Source organism: Trichosurus vulpecula, chromosome 1 (assembly GCF_011100635.1).
Source record: "Trichosurus vulpecula isolate mTriVul1 chromosome 1, mTriVul1.pri, whole genome shotgun sequence".
Lineage (NCBI taxonomy): Eukaryota > Metazoa > Chordata > Mammalia > Diprotodontia > Phalangeridae > Trichosurus > Trichosurus vulpecula.
Window position 1 is genome coordinate 447,162,995 of NC_050573.1, and position 20,742 is coordinate 447,183,736.

Consider the following 20,742-nt stretch of genomic DNA (forward strand, 5'->3'; position numbering starts at 1 on the left):
CTGTTTTCCAGATCAGTGGTTTTTCCAATGAGATATTTGACATTGTCTTCCATTTTTTCATTCCTTTGGTTCTGTTTTATAATATCTTGATTTCTCATAAAGTCACTGGCTTCCACTTGCTCCAATCTAATTTTTAAGGTAGTATTTTCTTCAGTGGTCTTTTGGACCTCCTTTTCCATTTGGCTAATTCTGCCTTTCAAGGCATTCCTCTCCTCATTGGCTTTTTGGAGCTCTTTTGCCATTTGAGTTAGTCTATTTTTTAAGGTGTTATTTTCTTCAGTATCTTTTTGGGTCTCATTTAGTAAGTCCTTGACTTGTTTTTCATGGTTTTCTCACATCACTCTCATTTCTCTTCCCAATTTTTCCTCTGCTTCTCTTACTTGCTTTTCCAAATACTTTTTGAGCTCTTCTGTGGCCTGAGACCAGTTCATATTTTTCTTGAAGGCTTTTGATGTAGGCTCTTTGACTTTGTTGACTTCTTCTGGGTGTATGTTTAGATCTTCCTTGTCACCAAAAAAGGAATCTAGAATTTGAGTTTGAGTCTGCATTTGAGTCTGAGTTCTTTTTGGTGCCTGTTCATGTTCCCAGCCAACTACTTGACCCTTGACCTTTTTGTCAGGATATGACTGCTTGTAGTGTGGAGAGTAGTTTGTCCCAAGCTTTAGGGTCCAAGCACTGATGTTTTCATAGCTACTTCTACTCCACAGTCACCCCAGCTCTCCTCCTCCCCCAAGAACCACCAACCAGGACCACAATACAGATCCAAGCAGGGCACAGCAAGGCAATCTGCCTTTGTGCCCACAAAGCGCTCCTTGCCATCCTGCTCTGATCCGCTGCTAGATTCCTCCCACCGTGTGAGCCAGGGACTCGGGAAGCAGCTGACGTTGTAGCTCTGGAAGCAGCCTCAGAAGTTTCCTGCTGTTGCTACCGCCACCGCTGGACCACCTCTGCCACTCCCAGGGCTGGTGATTGGACCGCTCTGAACTTGATCCCGTAGTTTCCCTCTCATGTGCTGTTTGGCGTTTGTGGGTTGAGAAGTCTGGTAACTGCCACAGCTCACTGATTCATGGCTCCAAGGCCTCTTCTGGCTGGCTGACTCCGGGTCTGGTCCGTCCTGGCGCGGCCCACGCTGGGCTCTGCTCTGCTTCCAGCACCATGCGAGAGACCCTTCCCGGCGACCATCCAGGCTCTCCTGGGCTGGAGACCTCTTTTCCTCTGCTATTTCATGGGTTCTGCAGCTCTAGAATTTGTTCAGAGCCATTTTTTACAGTTATTTGGAGGGATTTGGGGGAGAGCTTATACAAGTCCTTGCTTTCCAGATGCCATTTTGTCTCTACCCCCGATAGTGACTTATTAATTACTTATTCTGTTGGTTCTGTCGTTCTTATCTTTGAAGCCACATAACTGTGCTATCTTCCAACTTTCAAAGGATAGGAACAATTTTCAGATGAAGAAATGAAAACTATCAACAGTCATATAGAAATACTCCAAAACACTAATAATAGCATAAATGCAAATTAAATAACTGAGGTTAGTTAACTTCATTTCCAGCAAATTAGCAAAGGTCATAAAAAACCAAAATAGTCAGTGTTGGAAGGGCCATAGGAAAAATGCTTACTAGTACAGTGTTGAAAGAATTGTTAATTTGTCTAACCGTGTTGGAAAACAATTTGGAACTGTGTGCTAGAAGAGTCACTAACCTGTTTAGACCCTTTTGAGTCAGTGAGCTGAGTAATGGGCATATACCCCAAAGAAATCACATTGGAAATAAAGTGTAATGGAATATTATTACTCTCTCTGAGGTGAGAAAGTTGAATTATGGACTAAATGAGAAGTCTTTCATGGAACTGATGCAGTATGAAATAACTGGGATCAAGAGAACAGTTTACTTAATGAATTAAGTAATGTAAAGGAAAAAAAAACACCTGAAAAGACATCAGAATTCAGATCAATGCAATAACCAATCTTTATTCCAGGGGAACTGTTGGTGAAACATAATCGCCTCAGTAGGGAGGTGATAGACGGCAGCTATAGAATGAAGCATATATTCCCAGACAGGGTTAATGGGTCAGTTTGTTTTTCTTATTCTACTTATTTGTTATGAAGGATAACTCTAAGAAGAGGAAAATTGAGAAGTGACAGTGATGTAAAAATAAATTGACAGTGTTGAAGAAGGAAGGCTTTGCTTGGTGAAAATGGGGGCCCAGTCAAATTAGCAGCATGCCCTCTAGCTCCCCCAAAGACTTTATGATCCATTGTTTTAGTGCCCTAGATTTAGAAACTATATAAAATCAATGTATTTTTTGAAGATTATTAAAGTACTGTATAAAAAAAGATTGAGAGAATCAAGTTTTTCTGGTATGATGTGTGTTTGATAAAAGCCATTTGTGGTGCCCTTTTGTAATTACTACTTATTTTTCTAATTGTTTTCTAGCTGTTCCTTTTAAATCACACTTATAAAATTGTTCCAGGAATTTGAGTCAAGTTCATTTGCCTGTGGTCTGCAGATTCCTCTTGCCTTTTTGTTGAAAACTTGGACAGTATGTGTCTATCAGCTTTAAGGGCCATCAGCAACTGTCTAATCCAGAGGTTCTTAACCTGAGACCTATAAACTTAAAGAATATTTTGATGACTGTATTTCAATGTCATGGGTATTCTTTGTAATCTTATGTATTTTACTTTAAGCATTTAAACATATTTTGAGAAAGGGCGCATAGGCTTCACCAAATGAGTTCATGACACACAAAAAGTTAAAGTATTCTTGTCTTAAGAGGAAAAGTAAAAGTATGGTCCTGTAGTAGTGTGTGCCCAGCAAAATTTATATACCTTAAATTTTTAACAGGTGAAGTAGGAACCAAGGATTTTGGATTGTGGGGATTACTCAGTGGTGAGGATTAGCTAGCTGGGAGTGGCAAAAGATAAGGGGAGCAACAGAATAAAACTATACATAACTGAGTCTTGTGATAAGAATGGGAAGTCAAGGATTTGGAATCAGGAAGACTGAGTTTGGGTCCTAGCTCTGTCACTTACTTTCTACTGGACCTTGGGCAGTTCACAGTTTCCTCATCTGTAAAGTGAAAAGTGTGTTGGATTAAATTATTTCTAAGTTCCTTTCCATGTCAAAATGCTATGATTAGTCTAAGGGTTAGTGAGGTAAATGAGGGAAAGATGTTTGGAGTTATATGAGCTTTCAGGTTTGTGTTGAAAAGAACAATAATTCTCTTTCATGCTCTGTCCTTCAGTATTTCTTTGAGTGTCTAACAATGGGGACTGTAAATGTTGGACCATAAAAAGGGTATGAAGGAAGAGAATAAGCATTTATATAGCACCTGTTAAGTGCCAGCTGCTGTGCTAAGCACTTTTTATAAATACCATTTCATTTGATCCTTACAAGAACCCTGCAGGGAAGGTGCTATTACTATTCCCATTTCACTGCAGAGCAAACTGAAGTAGACAGAGCTTAAGTAATTTGCCCAAGGTCACACAGCTAGTGAGTGTGTCTGGATTTAAACTTGGGTCTCCCTGAATCCAGACCCAACAGTCTGTCTACTGCACCACCTAGCTGCTTCTAGCAATGAGCCTTGCCTGGTATCAGTATAGGAATTCTTTTTGGATTTTATGCTTTTAACCTTGACCTCATCATCTTTTGAGTTGCTTCCCAAGCATTTATATGTACTTTCATAGCTTTCTGATAGGAAATTTAACATGTGAGAATCATCTTTGCTTAGCATCATCATTTTTGCCTAGTCCTTCAGACTTCCAAATTATTTTTATTTTTTTTAAAGCTCCCAATCCTTAGCTAATTCATTTATCCAACCCTGATGTTTTTTTCTCTGTACTGTCTTTTTATATTTATATTCTTTTTTTATTTTTGTAACAACTAATCTAACCTACCTTTGTCTTGTACTTGGATCATAGCATTACTTTCCAACAGCTTTGCTTTTCTCCATGTCCTAAACACAGTTGCCAGGATAATCTTTCTTAACAGTTTTTATCATGTCACTGCTCAAGAATCTGCAATGTTCCCCTTGTTTGAAGTTCCTGCATTAATTAATCCCACTGTATCTGTAAAAATCTTATTTATAGGATTACTGCCTCTTTTCACCCCTGCACCCCAAGCAAAACAAATCTGTTTTTTAGTACAAGGACTCTTCTCTCATCTCTAAAATTTTATGTTCTTTACCTCTTTTTAAGATCTAACTCGAAACTTAACTTCTTCCAAGAAGTATTTCTTTGATTAATCCCAACCCATTCTTATCACTCCCTTTATTCCAAGTTCTGTCTGTTCTTCTTAGGCATTCGATTTGTACTATAGCACTTTATATTTGCTATGCTGTTACAGTTATGTTTTTCATAGTTTTATATATGTATTCTTTATCCAAGTAGATTTTAAGCTGAAAGTCAGGTGTGTTTTTGAAATTGTTCCATAGCATGACATATATTTTTTGCACAATATATGCTCAAGGAATACTTGTAAACTGAATGAAATATTGAACTTTTTTTTGGTAGGTGCAAGAGTGCTAAAATCTTATTAAAACTACAACTAGGATGGACAGTTATTTTAAAGCTGCTGTCAATGACTTGGACAAACTCCTCGATGATTTTGAACAGAGTACAGGTTTGTTTTTCATTTGTGCCATTCCAGGGAAATGGGACAGTATTTAATGCTTAACTATCTTACCCACATTATTTATAGGCAAAAAGTTTTCAACTTTTGTGATATGTCCTGTGCTAAGTTTTACTTTGTTGTCATATCAATCTTAGTTTAATCTTATTCTAAACACAGCTTGTAGCACAGTTAAAACTTAAAGAAAAAGTTGTGAAAACTAAACAGAAATTTACTTAATTTAGATAGCTTAGAAAATGTAACAAACATGTTGATCTTTCAAAGGACCTTCATTTTTTGTTTGGTTTGTGGACTGTGGGTAAAGTTACTTAGAGAAAGAAACCTTATGCACTTAATTTTGTGTTTTCATTTTATATAGATGAACATGATCATTACCACATGGAAGAAAATTCATTCAATTCCAGCTACTGCTCAGTTTCTTCAGAATTGCCTTCCTCACAACCAGTTTCACTAGCACCCAAAAATCAACAATGTTTTAGTAGTGGTACCACCTCAGAAATATTCTGTGGAACAAATCAGGCTGCAACAAATGGAGAAAAACTTGGAGGATTAACATCTTCAATACAAAATGAAAAAAATGTAACAGGACTTGATCTTCTTTCAACTGTGGATGGTGGCTCTTCTGATGAAATCCAGCCTTCAAGCCTGGGACGATGTGGCATACCAGTCTGTGACCTTATCAGTGACATGGGTAATTTGGTTCATGTGACAAGTAGTCATGAAGATATTCAAACATTACTGCCAGATAATTTCCAAGCCAATACAGATTCATTGATTGGGTTGGATTTGTCTGTTTTACCAGCTACCATTTGTGCTTCATCAGAAGACTGTGGTTATGGTGATGTGTCAGATGAAAAAAATGATGAAGGCAACTCTGTATTACAAAAACCGGAAAATGTTGCAGCCAAAGAATTGAGTTTAAAAATAGATACAGCTGTTTCAGAGTCATGTGATCACAGTAGAACAGCCACTTTAGAAGACAAAAAGATAAATGATCAACTAGAACAAACTCATGGCCTTAACTCTGTATATGCCTTGACACAACAGAATCTCAAAACATTTGATTCCAAAGACAAAAAACACAACTTGCCTTGTGAGTTGTTTAAAGATGATAAATCTTTAGTGAGACAGGAGGAAAATGTGGCGAGCAGAAATCAAACAACAGAGTCCAAGCAAATAGACAGCATGAGTGTTATAGCTTGTGATCTTCCAAAAAGTGAAGGCTTATGCATAAATGACTCAAGTACAAGAGATGAAAAGTATAGCTTACCTGATTCCTCCTTTCAGGAGGATAGGATTTCTTTATTTAGAAAACAACCTGCAGATGAAAACTCATGTAATTTAGACCTTAAAAGTAACAATGATGTGCTCCAAGATACCTCTTCCACTTTACGTATTTCTAGTAAAGAAGTAGAATCCTCATTGTCCTGCCTTCCAATATCTGTGTCTATGTGTGGCTCACTAATTGAAAATGAAGATCAAAGTGATATTTTGCCTCAGAAGGAACAAGTTGAGAGCATAGCACAAGATGTCGTGACTGTACATGAAGACATACCCAAGAGTATTGTTTTAGATGAGGAATCATTTAAAGATACTGAACCCTGTAAACAAGATGGACATACAAATACAGTTGGCCAAATGTTTGTTGAAAATCTGGCAGGTGGAAAGGTGGATCTTGGCCAGATGACTAGCAGAACTGAGCCTTCTGAACACCATTACACTGATTTTTCTATTGCAACAGACTCCAAAATAGAGCATTCTGATGATGATATTCTGTCATTTCGAGATCATCGTGAAGGTAACACTTTTTCAAGTAGTGGTGGTATTAGGCAGGAATTAGATTACTTTAATATTGATGAAGACTTAACAAGCGACACTCTGATTAGTGATGCTGAACTTGATGCCTTTCTAACTGAACAGTATCTTCAAACTCCTAGTGTAAAGTCCTTGGAAGAAAATGCAGATAATGCGGACTCTCACTTGAATGAAATGAATGTGAAAGACCTAGATAGTGAAAAGGCCAATAGTATGTATTTAAATAATAAAGAAGTAGTAAAGAGTGGAGTTTCTCATATTACTAGTATTTGTGGAATAGTTGATAAGCAGGGTACATCAGAGGATGGTGGTCTGTCCTTAGGAGAAAAAGGTGTATTTCCTATTCAGCAAGGGCTCTCTGACAGTAAGCCTGAGGTTGTTAATGAGTTGTGTGGCTCTGATACTAACAGCCAGATGGCACATGCTGGAGGAGCCAGACCTAAGCAATTACTTAACTTTCAGTCAAGAACAATGAGTCCAAAGGATCTGAGCAAGCCTAAAGCACAAAATGTAGCAGAAATGGAACCCAGTGTAGCAAATTCTGTCATCTCCAAAGCTTGTTCTGTGGACACTGCCGCTGAACTTAACGTTAACCACAATGTTGACAATGAAAATAGCTTGGAAGCTGGGGACAATTTCACATCAACAAACAAAGACCTTGTTCCTTTAGCTGAAAAGGCTTGTAGAGAAGGTGTGATTTTAGGGCAAAAACAGCCTTCCTGGGTTCCTGATTCAGAAGCTCCAAACTGTATGAACTGCCAAGTCAAATTTACATTTACAAAAAGGCGCCACCACTGCCGAGCATGTGGAAAAGTGAGTAACAAAAGTTTAAAAAATTTTTTCTTCCTTTTTAGGAGCATGTTTTTGAGCATTTTCATGCAAGGGAAACTGGTGACTTGTTGCCCACTAAAATACAACTGTATGATGGATTATGTGTCATCACTTTGCACTCTCATTTCTTTCTAGTGATTATTATGGAAATATTTAAAACCCTGCAGTATTTTTATGGTTTGATTGATAATGTGTGTACATGTAGATTATGGTAAGGAAGTACAAGGGTGCTCTTGGATGGGGAATAGAAATAGTATGAAATTCATAAAAGCTAAGTCTTTTCCTCTAGAGGCATAGATTTAGAATTGGAATGGAGTGTAAGAGATTTTTGTCTGTTTCACGATTTGGTCCAAACTTCCCCCACATTTTACAGATTGAGAGAAATGAGACCCAGAGAGTGGTCAAGTGACTTGGTTAAGGTTACTTAAGCAGTGTCAGTGGCAGGATTCAAATCCTGAACTGAGCCCTGTGTTTTGTTAGGAGTGTCACCCACAGAACCTAATCATGTGATTATTAGGGCACTTTTTAAGGAGGGCTGACTGGCAGTTTGTGGTCATAGAAAAAAGAAAAAGGTAACTGCCTCCTGCAGGGATGGAATTACAATGATTGGAAGATTAACACAGTGTTCTAACTAATTGAATTAATCAGTTACAAATTGTAAAAGGTCCTCTGGTAACAAAGTAATTTTTTTTTGTTAATTATTTTTCCGTGACATTTTGGACATGTATTTTTTTTTTTTGTAGAAGAAAATTATAAAATACTGTACTTGAAAGTTGAAAAGGACCAGGAAAAATATTTTAAGTATTAAAGGGGTTCATACACTTAATGGAAAGTTCTTTTTATTTGACAAAGAATCGTAATGGTCACTAAGGAATTCTTTGTATTGGAGAAATAGTTTTCTATTGTAGAAACTTTTTTTTAATCTAAGAAACTAAAATTGCAAAGGAAGAGACCTGAATAGCTATCTTTTATTGTAATGCTCAGAAAAATAGTTTGTATGTCGAAGCATAATTTATGGTTTTTTAAAAAAAGCGGAGAGTATGCTGTGAAACAAATATTTAAAATCAGTATTTTATTCTTATTTAGGTATTTTGTGGTGTCTGTTGTAGCAGGAAGTGCAAACTCCAATATATGGAAAAAGAAGCAAGAGTCTGTATTGTCTGCTATGAGTCTATTAGTAAGGGTAAGTGTATACAAATTTAACATTTTTTTTTCCTTGAATAGGTGTCTTATAAACACATTATATTACTACTATATCTCCTAGTGTTGACTCATTTGGGACTTCCCAAGGCTTGATTTTCCAAGGCTCCTTTTTGTTCCACTTTCACAATTAGTATTTTCAGTCTGAAAAGGAAGTATTCACTTTCTGGAGCGGCATTTCATTAACATTAGGTATCAAAATTCATTGACCAGCTATCAAAGTTGCTAAATATTAAACTTCATTTACTACATTGCTTTTATTATCATTTTTAAGAACAGTTACTGAACACATGTATATATCTCAAAGCTCTAAGTTCCAGAGTAAGGAAAAGACTGTTATAAAAGAACTCTTAAATCCAAATGGAGGCAGAGGATCTTATAAAATCACATTAGCTTAGAGGTAAAGACATAGTTTTACATTTCCCGTTGCATTTATATCTTTCTACCCGTTTCTCCCAAATTTAATATTTTTACCCTGTGTTAATGTATTTCTCTGGTATTTACCATTGTCTTCAGCAATACTGAATGTTGCTTGTCTCATTTTTTAAAAAACTTTTACAGGAATAGTAAGACTTAAAAAACAAGCTGTTTCTTCTTGCCCTGTATTGACGTTTTCAATAACTGCTGCCGTATAAATGCAAAATTTGAATAGATTGTTGCCTTAGTGAAAAGATGAATGTAATTGTTCTCTTTTGATCAAAAATGAAACATTTTAAAGTAAATTCTGCCATGACCCTGTTCAGTCCTCTCTCAACCTGATGAAGGATCTGGAAGTGTTATCCTTAACTTCTTAAGCAGTTTAAAATAATTCATTCATGCTGTTTGAATAGAGTAGAAAGGAAACAACTGCCGCTGACCAAGTATTTTGCAATATTTTCATGACAAAATTCCCTTTTCCATGTTTACTGATAAAATATTTATGGAAGAGGAGGAATTATGTTCACATGTGTTGCGCATGCATCAGTGATTATAGTTATAAGGAGATGATGTGATTCTCAGAAGTCAGACAAGGCATTATATGGTGGAAAGAGTTCTGGCTTGGTAGTCAAGAGGACCAACATTCAAATCCTGCCTTGGATGTTCACTATTTAACTCACCTGGGGCAAGTCACTTAATCTCTTAGAGTTTCATTTTTTCTCATCTATAAAATGATGGGGTTGGACAGGTAGCCTCCGTAGTATCTTTTGCTTCCGGATCTATGATTCTTAGATTCTCAAAGTGGCAGACTAAAATAATGATCACTTGGGAAAGCTTTCTGGAGGAGATTGGTAAAGACTGTTTTTACAAAAACTTTTTCTTAGTTTTTACAAGGCACTAGAAGGTCAGAGGTGACTTGTGGAGCAGCTTGGTGGAGGTTGGAATGTGGACTTGGGAGAAGCAGGCAGTAATACTTTTAAGTAAAGTGGAGGTAGCTGACAAAGAGTTTGGTATTTACATATTGTGATATTGAGAATGATGTTTGACATTTGAGAAAAATGATAAGGCCTGGGGGGAGGGCAACCAGCACTACTTATACAGAGGAAAATAATGAAAATTACCTCTTAACATATTAAACTCATAAGAAATCAGATTAGAAGTTATTGATTAGTTTCACTCTAATCATGGGAAAAAAAATAAATGTTTACAAAATACCAATATTTGGAATGATACCTTTATCAAGAATGTGATGAACAAATTCCCTCATTTCTTAGAGCCTTGTTGTTTCTTCCCTTCTCCACAAAACTTGAAAAACAATAGTATAGGTCTTAATATTTTAAAAAGTTTGAAATTTTAATACTTTCTGTCACTTATTTAGCACAGGCATTTGAAAGAATGATGAGTCCAACTGGTTCCAATACTAAAACCAGTATTTCCTCTGAATGTGCCACAGCCCAGACTTCTCAGGATAACCAGATGCCCAGTGCACCTAACACCCCTTCACCTTCAGCTTTACCTACCTCAGCACTGAAACAACCAAGTATTGAAGGTAATTTTAAGAGATTGTCGCTGGATTTCTGGATTTTAAAATCTTGAGAATCATTAAAAAAGTTCTGGAGTACGTATGACTTGTGATTTCTGTGCTTTTGTTTTATAAATAGGCATATCTCATGATGGTCAATTTTTGAAGTTTGTAGGTTTGGGTATGTTTATGTGTGCTTTGATTTACATCCTTTGCCATGTGCCCTCTTATTCCCTCTCTTGCCTATTTCCTAGTCTCTTCTTCCTCATACGGTTCCTCTGTTTTATCCTATAAATTTGACTCCCTGCGTCTCTCCCCTGAGCTCCTTAAAGAGAATCCCTTTTGTATAGTTCCTCTCTGAGTTCCAGGTTCCATGCTTATAGTTCTGGCCCATGAGAAGGTGTATAATAGACCACTGCAGTTTAGGGAGGACAGTAGGCACTCCTTTGGGAATAGTTGAAAAGCTTAAAAATATTAACATAACATAATTTGAGCCCTTCCCCCTTTTTTAAATTGACACTAGGTCCGTGTTCCAGAGAACAGAGGAGAGTATGGTTTGCAGATGGTATTTTGCCTAATGGTGAAGTTGCAGATACAACAAAATTATCTTCTGGAGGCAAAAAATATTCTCAGGAAGCAAGTCCTGTCTTACCTGATGTGCACATGGTATGAAAATAAATGTATGCAAACTGCTTGTTGATAAAATAGTTTAAGCTGTAAATGAATTTGTTATTTAATACAGAGTGCTTACCCTTGTGGATTTTGTAGGGTTTTTCTTAAAGTTGAGAAATTAGTTGTTTCAAATATTTCTAATTTTGTGTGATGACTAGGTAAAGTTAAGGAAATGAGAATGAGAAGTGAATTGAATTTAGGTAAATATGTCTTTAAAGGTTTCCACAAGTTAAAGAGAATGTATGATGGTGATTTTTAAATTTTGCTCTGTTCTTTCCCTCATACTCTTGTGTTCAGTGTGCTGTACTAAACAGACTACAGCTCAGAGAATTCCTGCCCACAAGGAGCAAAAACTGATGTGTCACTTAGAAATGCAACAAGATTTAGCTCTTTCTCATGCAGCCAGACTCACAGGTCCAGGAGAAGTTGTCATGTTCCTTTCTTAACCCCCCACTACTGCTTTCGGATCCTTTCTTGATGACTATTACTCACCAATCATTTCCTCCTTTGAAATTTATGCCATATATATGATTATATGACCAAAGGATTCTTGTCATTGCCACCTACCAATTTCAGGGAAGTCTCTCACCTTCCTCAGGGTCCCCAGTGCTTTCCTCATCAGTTTTCCTTTCTAATGCATCTGCTGCTAAGGTTCTTGGTGACTTCACTTTTCATTTTCATCATCTTCCTAACCTTGTAGCCTCTCGGTTCACCAACAGCTCTCACTCTATTTTAGCTACTCATAGGTATGGTCAACCTTTAATCAGTCAACCAGCAAGCATTTATTAAGTACCTATTATGGGTCAGGCACTGTGCAAGGTGCTTTGGACCTTAGACTTAACCCCTTGAACCCCCAAATTCCTGAATTCTGAAAGTCCCCTCTCTGATCATAATCTCTTGTCATTCCACTTATAGCTTGTTTGTGAACTTGTTTTTTGATCTTTAGTCCCATAAGTCATTCCAGTTCTCTTTGTCAATCCACCTTGTTCTAGTTTCACTTTTCTTTCATGATATGAATCTATGAATTCTATACGGCAGCTAGGAGATGCAGCGCATAGAGCTTTGGGCCTGGAGTCAAGAAGATCCAAGTTCCAATCTAGCCTTAGACACTTACTAGTGGTGTGACCCTAGGCAAGTCACTTCACCTCCGTTTGCCGCTGTTTCCTCATGTGTAAAAGGGGATAATGGTAACACCTACATCCCAGGGCGGTTGTGAGGATCAGATAATAATTATAAAGCCTTTAGCACAGTGCCTGGTACGTAGTATGCGCTGCATAAATGTCAGCCATTATCATTACTGACCACTTCTTCTCCCCTGAAATCCTCTATACCCTTGTTCTTATACTGTTCCTACCTTGCAGATAGCTGACTGTACTTAACCCCCACCATCCGTCTTCTCCCTTACTACCTCAGAGCTTTTGAATACTGCGGACCCAGTCACGCTGAGTGGGTTCAGCGCACATTCATGCTTTACAATCTCAACTGCACAGGGATCTTTTATTCTTCCCTGATCGACTGCCAAGCAGACTCCCCACAGCAGTTGTCAAAAACCTAACTCTTTTCTGCTCAAGCCCCCCGCACTTCCAACTTAAGGCCTGCCTCCCAAGCAAATGGCCTGACATCCACTTTACTGAGAAGTACAAAACTATGCATTGAACTTACTTGTCTCCTCTCCTCCATACTTCAAAGCCTTATTCTGTCTTCCTCTCTCCTTTCCTCTTTCTTCCTTGTGTCAGAGGATGAAATGGTTAACCCCATGCTTATGCCTATGACTTAATCTCCTTACATCTCCTAGACCAGAGGTATCAAACACAGTTGCAGGCTGAACTAGATTAAAATGTAATTGGGAAATAGGTAACGAAATAAATAAAAATATAACAGAAGGGCAGCAGGGATCCTTACGTGTGGTTTAGTGGCTTCTATTTGAGTTTGATACCACTGTCCTAGACCATGTTTCATCTGTTAGTCCTATTCATTTCCATTCCCTCCATTTTCAGTGGTTTCTCACCCTTTGTCTCTAAAGGCAACACACACACACACACACACACACACACACACACACACACACACACACCTTGCCATCTCTAAAAGTTTATTCTTTTCCCTCTTTCATTGTGAAACTTCTAGAAAATGTTCTGATATGACTAGAAGGAAAAATAAACTAAGTTAGACTCAGTAAACCAAGGTGCAATATTTTCCTAGTAGAAACAAAAAGGGCCAAATTAAATCACATAAGTGGAAAGATGTTAACAAGGAAATGTGATCTATTTCTCTGTACAGAGATTTTAGAAGTGAACGTTCTTGATGGAGTTCCCAAATACTGGCACTTGCTGTAGCACATGAACAGTAAATGCTTTGGTGGAATGCTTGAAAGATGGCTACTGCATGGCTCTCAAGGCCATTTACAATCTGGTTCCAGCCTAATTTTTCAGCTTTATTTCTCACTACTTTCCCTGTGCTCCAGCCAAATGGAACTACCCACTGCTCCCTCATCTTTTTCTTGGTGCATCCTTGTACCCATTCCACATCTTTGCTGGCTAAAATCCTCTCCTTCGTCACTGAAACTTTCCCTGCTTTTCCCAGTTCATAGTAATTTCTTTCTCCTCATATTTTCTTATGCCACTTTGCCCTTATCTTGTGCACTGAGTTCTATATGTTTGTATATATGTCATATTCCCAGTATTTGATTGTAAATTACTTGAGTAAAAGGGATTGCCATGTTTAATCTCTGTATCCCTGGCACCTAGTATAGTACCTCGCACATAGAAGTACCTAATAAAGGTTTGTTTAATTGACTTGAATCAGTGAGCTTGATGTTTATGCTACTTGTCAGTAGGAATCAGTATGCTCAAATTTTTCAGGTGTGCATGAAGTACAAGCTTATGCTTTGTAACTGAATATTGACTATGTCAGAATTTTTAAAAGTGAGTTCTGGGGTAAGACAGAAAACTACTATTTAAGCTTGTAAATGTTAGCCTTTAAAATAAATTGGTTTAAATTTCACCAGCCTCAAAAATAGAAGTACAGATGGAAGCCCATCTGGAATATCTACCTTAGCTTCAGATCCTCCTTTATTTATAAGATTTTGGGGGGGACAGATTGATTCTAGGGTTGTTTGAGAGGTGGGGGGGGAGTTTCTCCCATTGAACCAGACTTGGAAATATTTAAATTCTTCCCACTTCATAATTACCACAAATATTTTAAAAAAATCAATATGAGAACCTTTATGTTTTTAAAGAAAAATGTTATATAATCAAATTGGTACTGTTTATTGGGCATGTGATTCATACCTTGTTTGGGAGAATCCCCAAACACTGCTATTCTTTGAGTTTTCCTGCTTAACTTCTATGTTACCTACTTGCCTGTTTTGTCCCTCTTAACTGGGATTTAAGAAACCTAGGTAGAAATATGTTGCATCTGTGAGTATGTAGGGTAGACTACCTTTTATTGTTACTAAGTTTAATCAGCGCTTAAAGGAGTGAAGTACTTAACTTTTGCTCAGAAAATATAAATATTCTAAGACAATTTTTTGTGTTTCACAGATTGTAAATGCAATGGATCATGGTCCTTCTCCAGAAGCAGAAACGTCCAAAGATGAGATAGCAGATACTGCAAGTCAAGAGAAATTACAAAGTCCTGTTTCTGTAGTCCCATCTGTGGAAGATTTGCCCATTAATGCCGTAACTGAGATGTTACCGAGTTCTCTTTCTTCTTTTGTACCTGACAGTGAAACACCCATTTCTACAACAGTTGAGAAATCAAGCTCTATTTCAGTCGTTCCAGCACACAGCACCTTATCTGCTGGTAGTTCTTCAGATTATAGATTGCTGTGTGGTATTGATAAATGTGTTAGGAAAGATGTCAGCCTTATACCTAATGATGAGGATGGCTTGCCCCCTCTCCTAGTTGCAGCTGGAGAAAGAGGAGAAGGTGAAGCTTTATTAATATTACACTGATACTAAATTGCTTTGCGTTTTATCTTTTGATTACATTGTTTGAAACACTTTTTAAAAAAAACCCTTAGCACCTTTTCTTGTATTATCTTCTATGTTGGTAGGTCCATTATGTATAAGCCTGGTAACACAACGACTCAAGCTTAAAAATATCTGAACTGATAAATTGGATAAAATGAGTTTGTGATTCAATTAGTGTGTTTTAATATTCTGATTATATCAACAAAACCATGTCCCGAAAATTCTGGAAGGCATTTTGGACTAGAGTTTCTTGGTCATATGTGATATGTCCCTTAACCATCTGACATTTACATTTGAGAATATATTCTCTTTAAAGCAGCAAATCACTTTGTGGGTGCTCTTAGATCTAAGCTTTATATCAGGGGATTTTTCAGTGGTTCAGCTTTTTGTCTTATGTGTAGTAGTAGGCATTCTGAAGGTACATGTGCATCTCAGAGTAAGTTGCACAGATACTTTTCATGAATCCCCATTCTACTATATAGTATTAGATATGTCCTTTCCTTTTATGTCTGTGGCTTGATGAAGATAAAGAGACTTAAGATATCTAATGTACCTTAGGACCTGTTTATTTTCAGGAGATCCAGCTGATGTTGTCTAAGTGTCAAGGTTTCTTCTTTTGACTACTGTGAATATTTTCCCAGTGAGTGACACACAGTTTTTTTTCTGTACATCCAACATTTTGGAAGCAAATATATTTGCTTGGGAAAAATAATTTTCTCTCTCCAGTTCCTAGTTTCCTTACTTGTGAAATGAGGGGTTTGGAATACGTGATTTCTGATGTCCCTTCCTTCCAGTTGTATAATAGGACACCTTTCTTAGTCTGAGCTAATTGCAGAAGGTGATCTGTTTTACACACTTTTCAGGCATGCCTTTTTTTTTATTATTAAGCAACAGGCACATTTTAGCAGTAAATGTATTTATAGGCTTTAACCGAATCACTACCAATTTATTATTGAGAGGCATTGTGGCATGGTGGAAAAAGCTTTGGGCCTTGTGTTATGGTGTGGACTGGTGGATCAAGACTTGGGTGTGAAGCCAACCTAGAATTTTATGTGTGGCTGGATCAAGGCCTAATATATTACAACTATAGGTATTTGAAGAGGAGGGCTTGGGTTTGAATCCTGATTCTAACACTTTCTTTTTGTGTAATATTGTGTTATCTTGTTCAAGACACTTAATCATTCTGGGCCTTAGTGTCCATATCTGAAATAAGGGGGTGTACTAACTAGATGGACTCTGAGGTTCCTTCTAATTCTATAACAGTGATGCTTAGATTGTTCTAGAGTATCAGATATGCAATACATTTTTGCTTTTTGTTTTAAAATTTTCATCTTTGATCATGGACATAGAGCTGGAAAGGAACTTAGTGGACATCTCTTTCAACATAGTCATTTTACAGATAAGGAAATTGAGGTTCAGAGAGGTTGAGTGACTTGACCAAGGTCACATAGTAGCAGAGCCAGGATTTGAACCAGAGTCCTCTGATTTTTTTCTTTCTTTTTTTGGGGGGAGGCAATCAGGATTAAGTGACTTGTTCAGAATCACACAACTAGTAAGTGTCTGAGGCAGGATTTGAATTCAGGTCCTCCTCACTCCAGGGCTGGTGTTCTATCCACTACACCACCTCCTGCCCTGAGTCTTCTCATTTCAAATCTGGCAAGGTTTCCATGGCAACCTGCTGCTTCCACATGGAGAGAGAGAAGAGAGTTAATTGGGAAGGATTAAGAAGGTAGTATCTGAGAATGAGATTTGGATTTGTAGACTGTGAGTTAAAATGCAGGAATCATCATCACATGATGCATTTATAAATCTAAAAATAATGAAAGTGGATTATCAAGGCAATGTGCTTTATATCATAATATGAAAGCATTTCAGATAGATGAACAAAAAATTATACTGGCTGAAGTGGATATATTTTTACTTTTTAGATCCTGTAGTAGAAGAATGTCCATCTCAGGAGCAAGTCCTTTCACTCCTTGAACATGGAGGGTCTAGTCCAGTTACATTTATCCTAAATGCCAATCTTCTTGTGAATGTCAAGTTAGTAATTTGTAAGTAATGATAGATGTTTCTTTACCCATTTAACTGATGGACACATTTTCTGAGAATTTGTATCTTTTTTAATAAAATTTTGATATTCTGTTTGATTAGCTGTGATTGTCTACATTAGTACCATATATAAATTTATGCAAGATGGCACTTGAGCCATCAGTTAAATATAGTGACTGCGCTTAGCACAGTCTCTGGCACACTGAATAAATGTTTATTGGTTGATTGATTGACTGGAATGAGTATTGAGTCTAATTGGCAGCAGGAGTGCTTAATTGTAATATAGTATTACTTATGGCTGATGGATTCCATCGTGGTTGTAAGGAGTCAATTTAAGAGGAGGTAATCAATTTTAGTAACCCGTTTTAGTTTCCAGCATGAATCTTATACCTAGCTCCCTCTTGTTGCACTTTTAGCCTCCAATGTTATTTCTTAGGTCAGTGGTCCACAATATGGGGGCCAGTGTCAGATTCCAAGGGCATTGAGACATGATCTCAGGGGTATGTGATAAACCAGTCAGAGGATGGGAAGATGTGTTGCCTCCCTTCTTGACAGCCAGTCATGGAGCTTGTCTTCAGTACTGCCCTGCCTCCCCCCGATACCTCCCCTCTTTCCCTCATCTTTATCTTCCCCTATTAGAGGCTCCCTGTCATTTTCACACTGTCAGCAGCAGCAGCAGTACAGGTGCCACTGGGAAAATCTATGTCTCATCCTATTCAGCTCTTTTGTCTTGTAAAGTTTATTCTTTTTGATGTTCTTTGCATATAGTTTGGCTTGAAATTTTATCTAATAGAAAAAGTATATTCCAAGCTTAGGATAAAAAATTGATTTTAAAAATTATTGAACTTGATGACATAACCATGGTTTTATGGTCAACAAAAATGTTAATGTTTATAATCATGCTTTTATCATTTAAGATTCTTCAGAAAAATATTGGTACTTCTCAACCAATGGACTACATGGTTTGGGTCAGGCAGAAATTTTTGTTCTTTTGTTCCATTTGCCAAACGATGATATAATTCCAAAGGACATCTTCACTCTATTTATCAACATTTATAAAGATGCACTAAAAGGTATAGAATTTTTTCTTGAGCTTTTGGGTCTAAAGTGTTGAAATGTGTTGATTGTTCATTAATAAATGGGTTCTTTATAGATGTGCATCCTCAAAGCTATGTTGGAGACAAAAGGAATTTGTTCTTTGAAGGCCCTTGCCTTTATATTATGTAAAGTCTTTCACTTGCATATTATTGTTTTCATTTCAGTCATCTTAAACCTTGCATTTCTAATAGTTATCCATAAATTGACCAAATGAAGAGGAGTAACTTAATTATGCATGTATTAGGTACTTAACATAAAGGGAGCTTAGGGCAACATAAAGAACACTGGGTTTGACTTGCACATCTTACTTTATTCCTTTGTGTCTAAGCAAGTTGTATAACCTATGTATTTCTCCTCTTTTTCACCTATAAAGTTAGAGGCATTGCATTTTAATATATCTAGATCTACATCCCATTAATTTAAATGCTTATTCAAGAGTTTTGATTACAAAAAGTTGTTATAGCACTTGAAAAGTTGTTGGTCGTTACATGCAGTGTACACTTAAAGGAGTTGTATTTCCTTATAAAAATAGATATTTAAAAATTCTTTTGTTAACTTGTGTATCTTTTTTTTTTTTGGCTAGGAAAATACATAGAAAACTTGGATAGTATTACCTTTGCTGAAAGTTTTCTCAATAGCAAGGATCATGGAGGATTCCTATTTATTACACCTACTTTTCAGAAACTCGATGATCTCCCATTACCAAGTAGTCCTTTTCTTTGTGGTATTCTCATCCAGAAGCTGGAGATTCCTTGGGCAAAAGTTTTTCCAATTCGCTTAATGTTGCGATTGGGAGCAGAATATGGAGGTAAGTTTTACTAATACCGTAACTATATAAAACTGAGTGCAGAGGATTGAAAGTAGAGTATGAAAATTTTTATGAACTGAAAAAAAAGATATAACCAGCAGTTAAGTCTGTGTAAGATTAATCACTTTGAGATTGTCAGTGCAAATTGAAAACCTTAGACCACCTTCTACTGCTATCTTTGCCATGCTGTGAAGATGAGAGGTGCTCAAAGAATGTATGGTAATTTTAATATTATCTAACAAATTTTAAGGTACCACATCACAGGGGTTAGGGGTATGGTACCCCCACATTCTAGAAAATCCACATACATTTTTTTGGCCCTCCTTTTATACCAGAGAAGAGGTCTGAATTTTTTCTTTTTCTTTTATGGAGTGTTTCCAGTACCCTATTGTAAAATTTGAGTTGATACTGTACAATACCATACATATATTTTGTGCATTTCTGAATTTCTATGCTTTTTTTCTGTTGTCTGCTGGCGTTTGTGTGTCATCTGTGACTTCTGCAAAATTCCTCAAAATTTCCATTTAATTTCTTATGCCAACCTGAGGTATATCAAAACCGCGATGGGGAAGGTCATGATGTGGAAGGGATAACTGTATTTTTCTCCATCAAATTTGTGTGTGTGTGTGTGTGTGTGTGTGTGTGTGTTTGTGTGTGTGTGCATGTGTGCGCTTTTCTGAAATTCTCCACACTGGAGGCAGTGTGGTGCAGTGAAAAATGTGGCAGATTTGGAACCAGAGGATCTGGGTTAAAATCCTTACTCTTCCCCTTACTTCCTATATGAACTTGGTCAAGTCATTCATCCTCTCTGGGTCCAGGTTTACTTATCTCTAAAATAACTGGGTTGGACTAAATACCTTTGAGGTCCTTTTTGTTGTGTGTGTGTGCGCGTGCGGGCGCGTGCGCTCACTTTTGGGAGGTGACTTATTAGATCGAGACCTCTTAATTACTGAGGTATGTTGAATCAATATAGTTGACTCTAAGAAGAAAAACTCCCAGTAGAATGGTGAATTCTAATTCATATTCTTAGAATGGAACCATTCTAATTCCAATTGAAATTCCTTTTCCTTTGAAAATGCTTGCCTCCCTATACTCACTCCAAAGCGATATATTTTATATGCTTAACTTTTAAAATATAAGGAATTAACATTAAGTTTTTAAGAATTTTCTGAGAATTTTGTCAATGTCTCTTGAGATACTTGGTGTCACAAAACTATGTTGAATTTTGATAAAGATTACCTTTTTTGCTGTGGTCATTTTCTATTCTAGTATATATTTATTTGATTTACTGTTGCCTTAGTCTTAACTTTTTTCTCACGGGAATTGTTGGATGCATGTAAAATGTATGATTTGTTATGAAATATTTGAAATTTACTTCTAATATATCAATAAATGTTTTTGAGGGACAAAAAATTCTGATCTAACAGTATAAAATTACCCATTATTTGAAGATAGATCAATACAGTGAAGGAGATGTTTTTTTAAACTTGTGTCCATGAAAATATAATTTATTGTAGAAACTTTAGAAAATGTTTACTAATTAAAGTACACAAAAAGTAACATTAAGCACAAAGGCATGTAGGAAATGCCATATTTGAATCTGGTCTTTTCAGCATTATCTTAAACATTGCCACCAAGGGATATTTTTGGTGAAGGCATGTTTGTTCATTAACCACAAAAGTTTACAAATATACTTTTGTTCCCTTTAACTTGTTATAGCTTCGTCATC

The 20,742-nt window shown here is 36.8% G+C and overlaps 1 protein-coding gene across 3 annotated transcripts in view; it reads left to right on the forward strand.

Moving 5' to 3' along the window:
* The window catches only part of ZFYVE16 (zinc finger FYVE-type containing 16), a 72,226-nt gene that overhangs the window by 22,031 nt on the left and 29,453 nt on the right, over positions 1-20,742 (forward strand). Inside the window, exons 2-10 of one of the 3 annotated variants that reach the window (XM_036764502.1) lie at positions 4,510-4,618; positions 4,986-7,255; positions 8,360-8,456; positions 10,269-10,439; positions 10,936-11,078; positions 14,627-15,014; positions 16,987-17,109; positions 18,025-18,180; positions 18,789-19,013. In XM_036764502.1, the coding sequence (XP_036620397.1) occupies positions 4,549-4,618; positions 4,986-7,255; positions 8,360-8,456; positions 10,269-10,439; positions 10,936-11,078; positions 14,627-15,014; positions 16,987-17,109; positions 18,025-18,180; positions 18,789-19,013 (3,643 nt within the window). In that variant the 5' untranslated portion in view covers positions 4,510-4,548. The remainder of the gene's footprint in view (positions 1-4,509; positions 4,619-4,985; positions 7,256-8,359; positions 8,457-10,268; positions 10,440-10,935; positions 11,079-14,626; positions 15,015-16,986; positions 17,110-18,024; positions 18,181-18,788; positions 19,014-20,742) is intronic. The other 2 variants (XM_036764520.1, XM_036764509.1) reach the window with 2 other exon arrangements.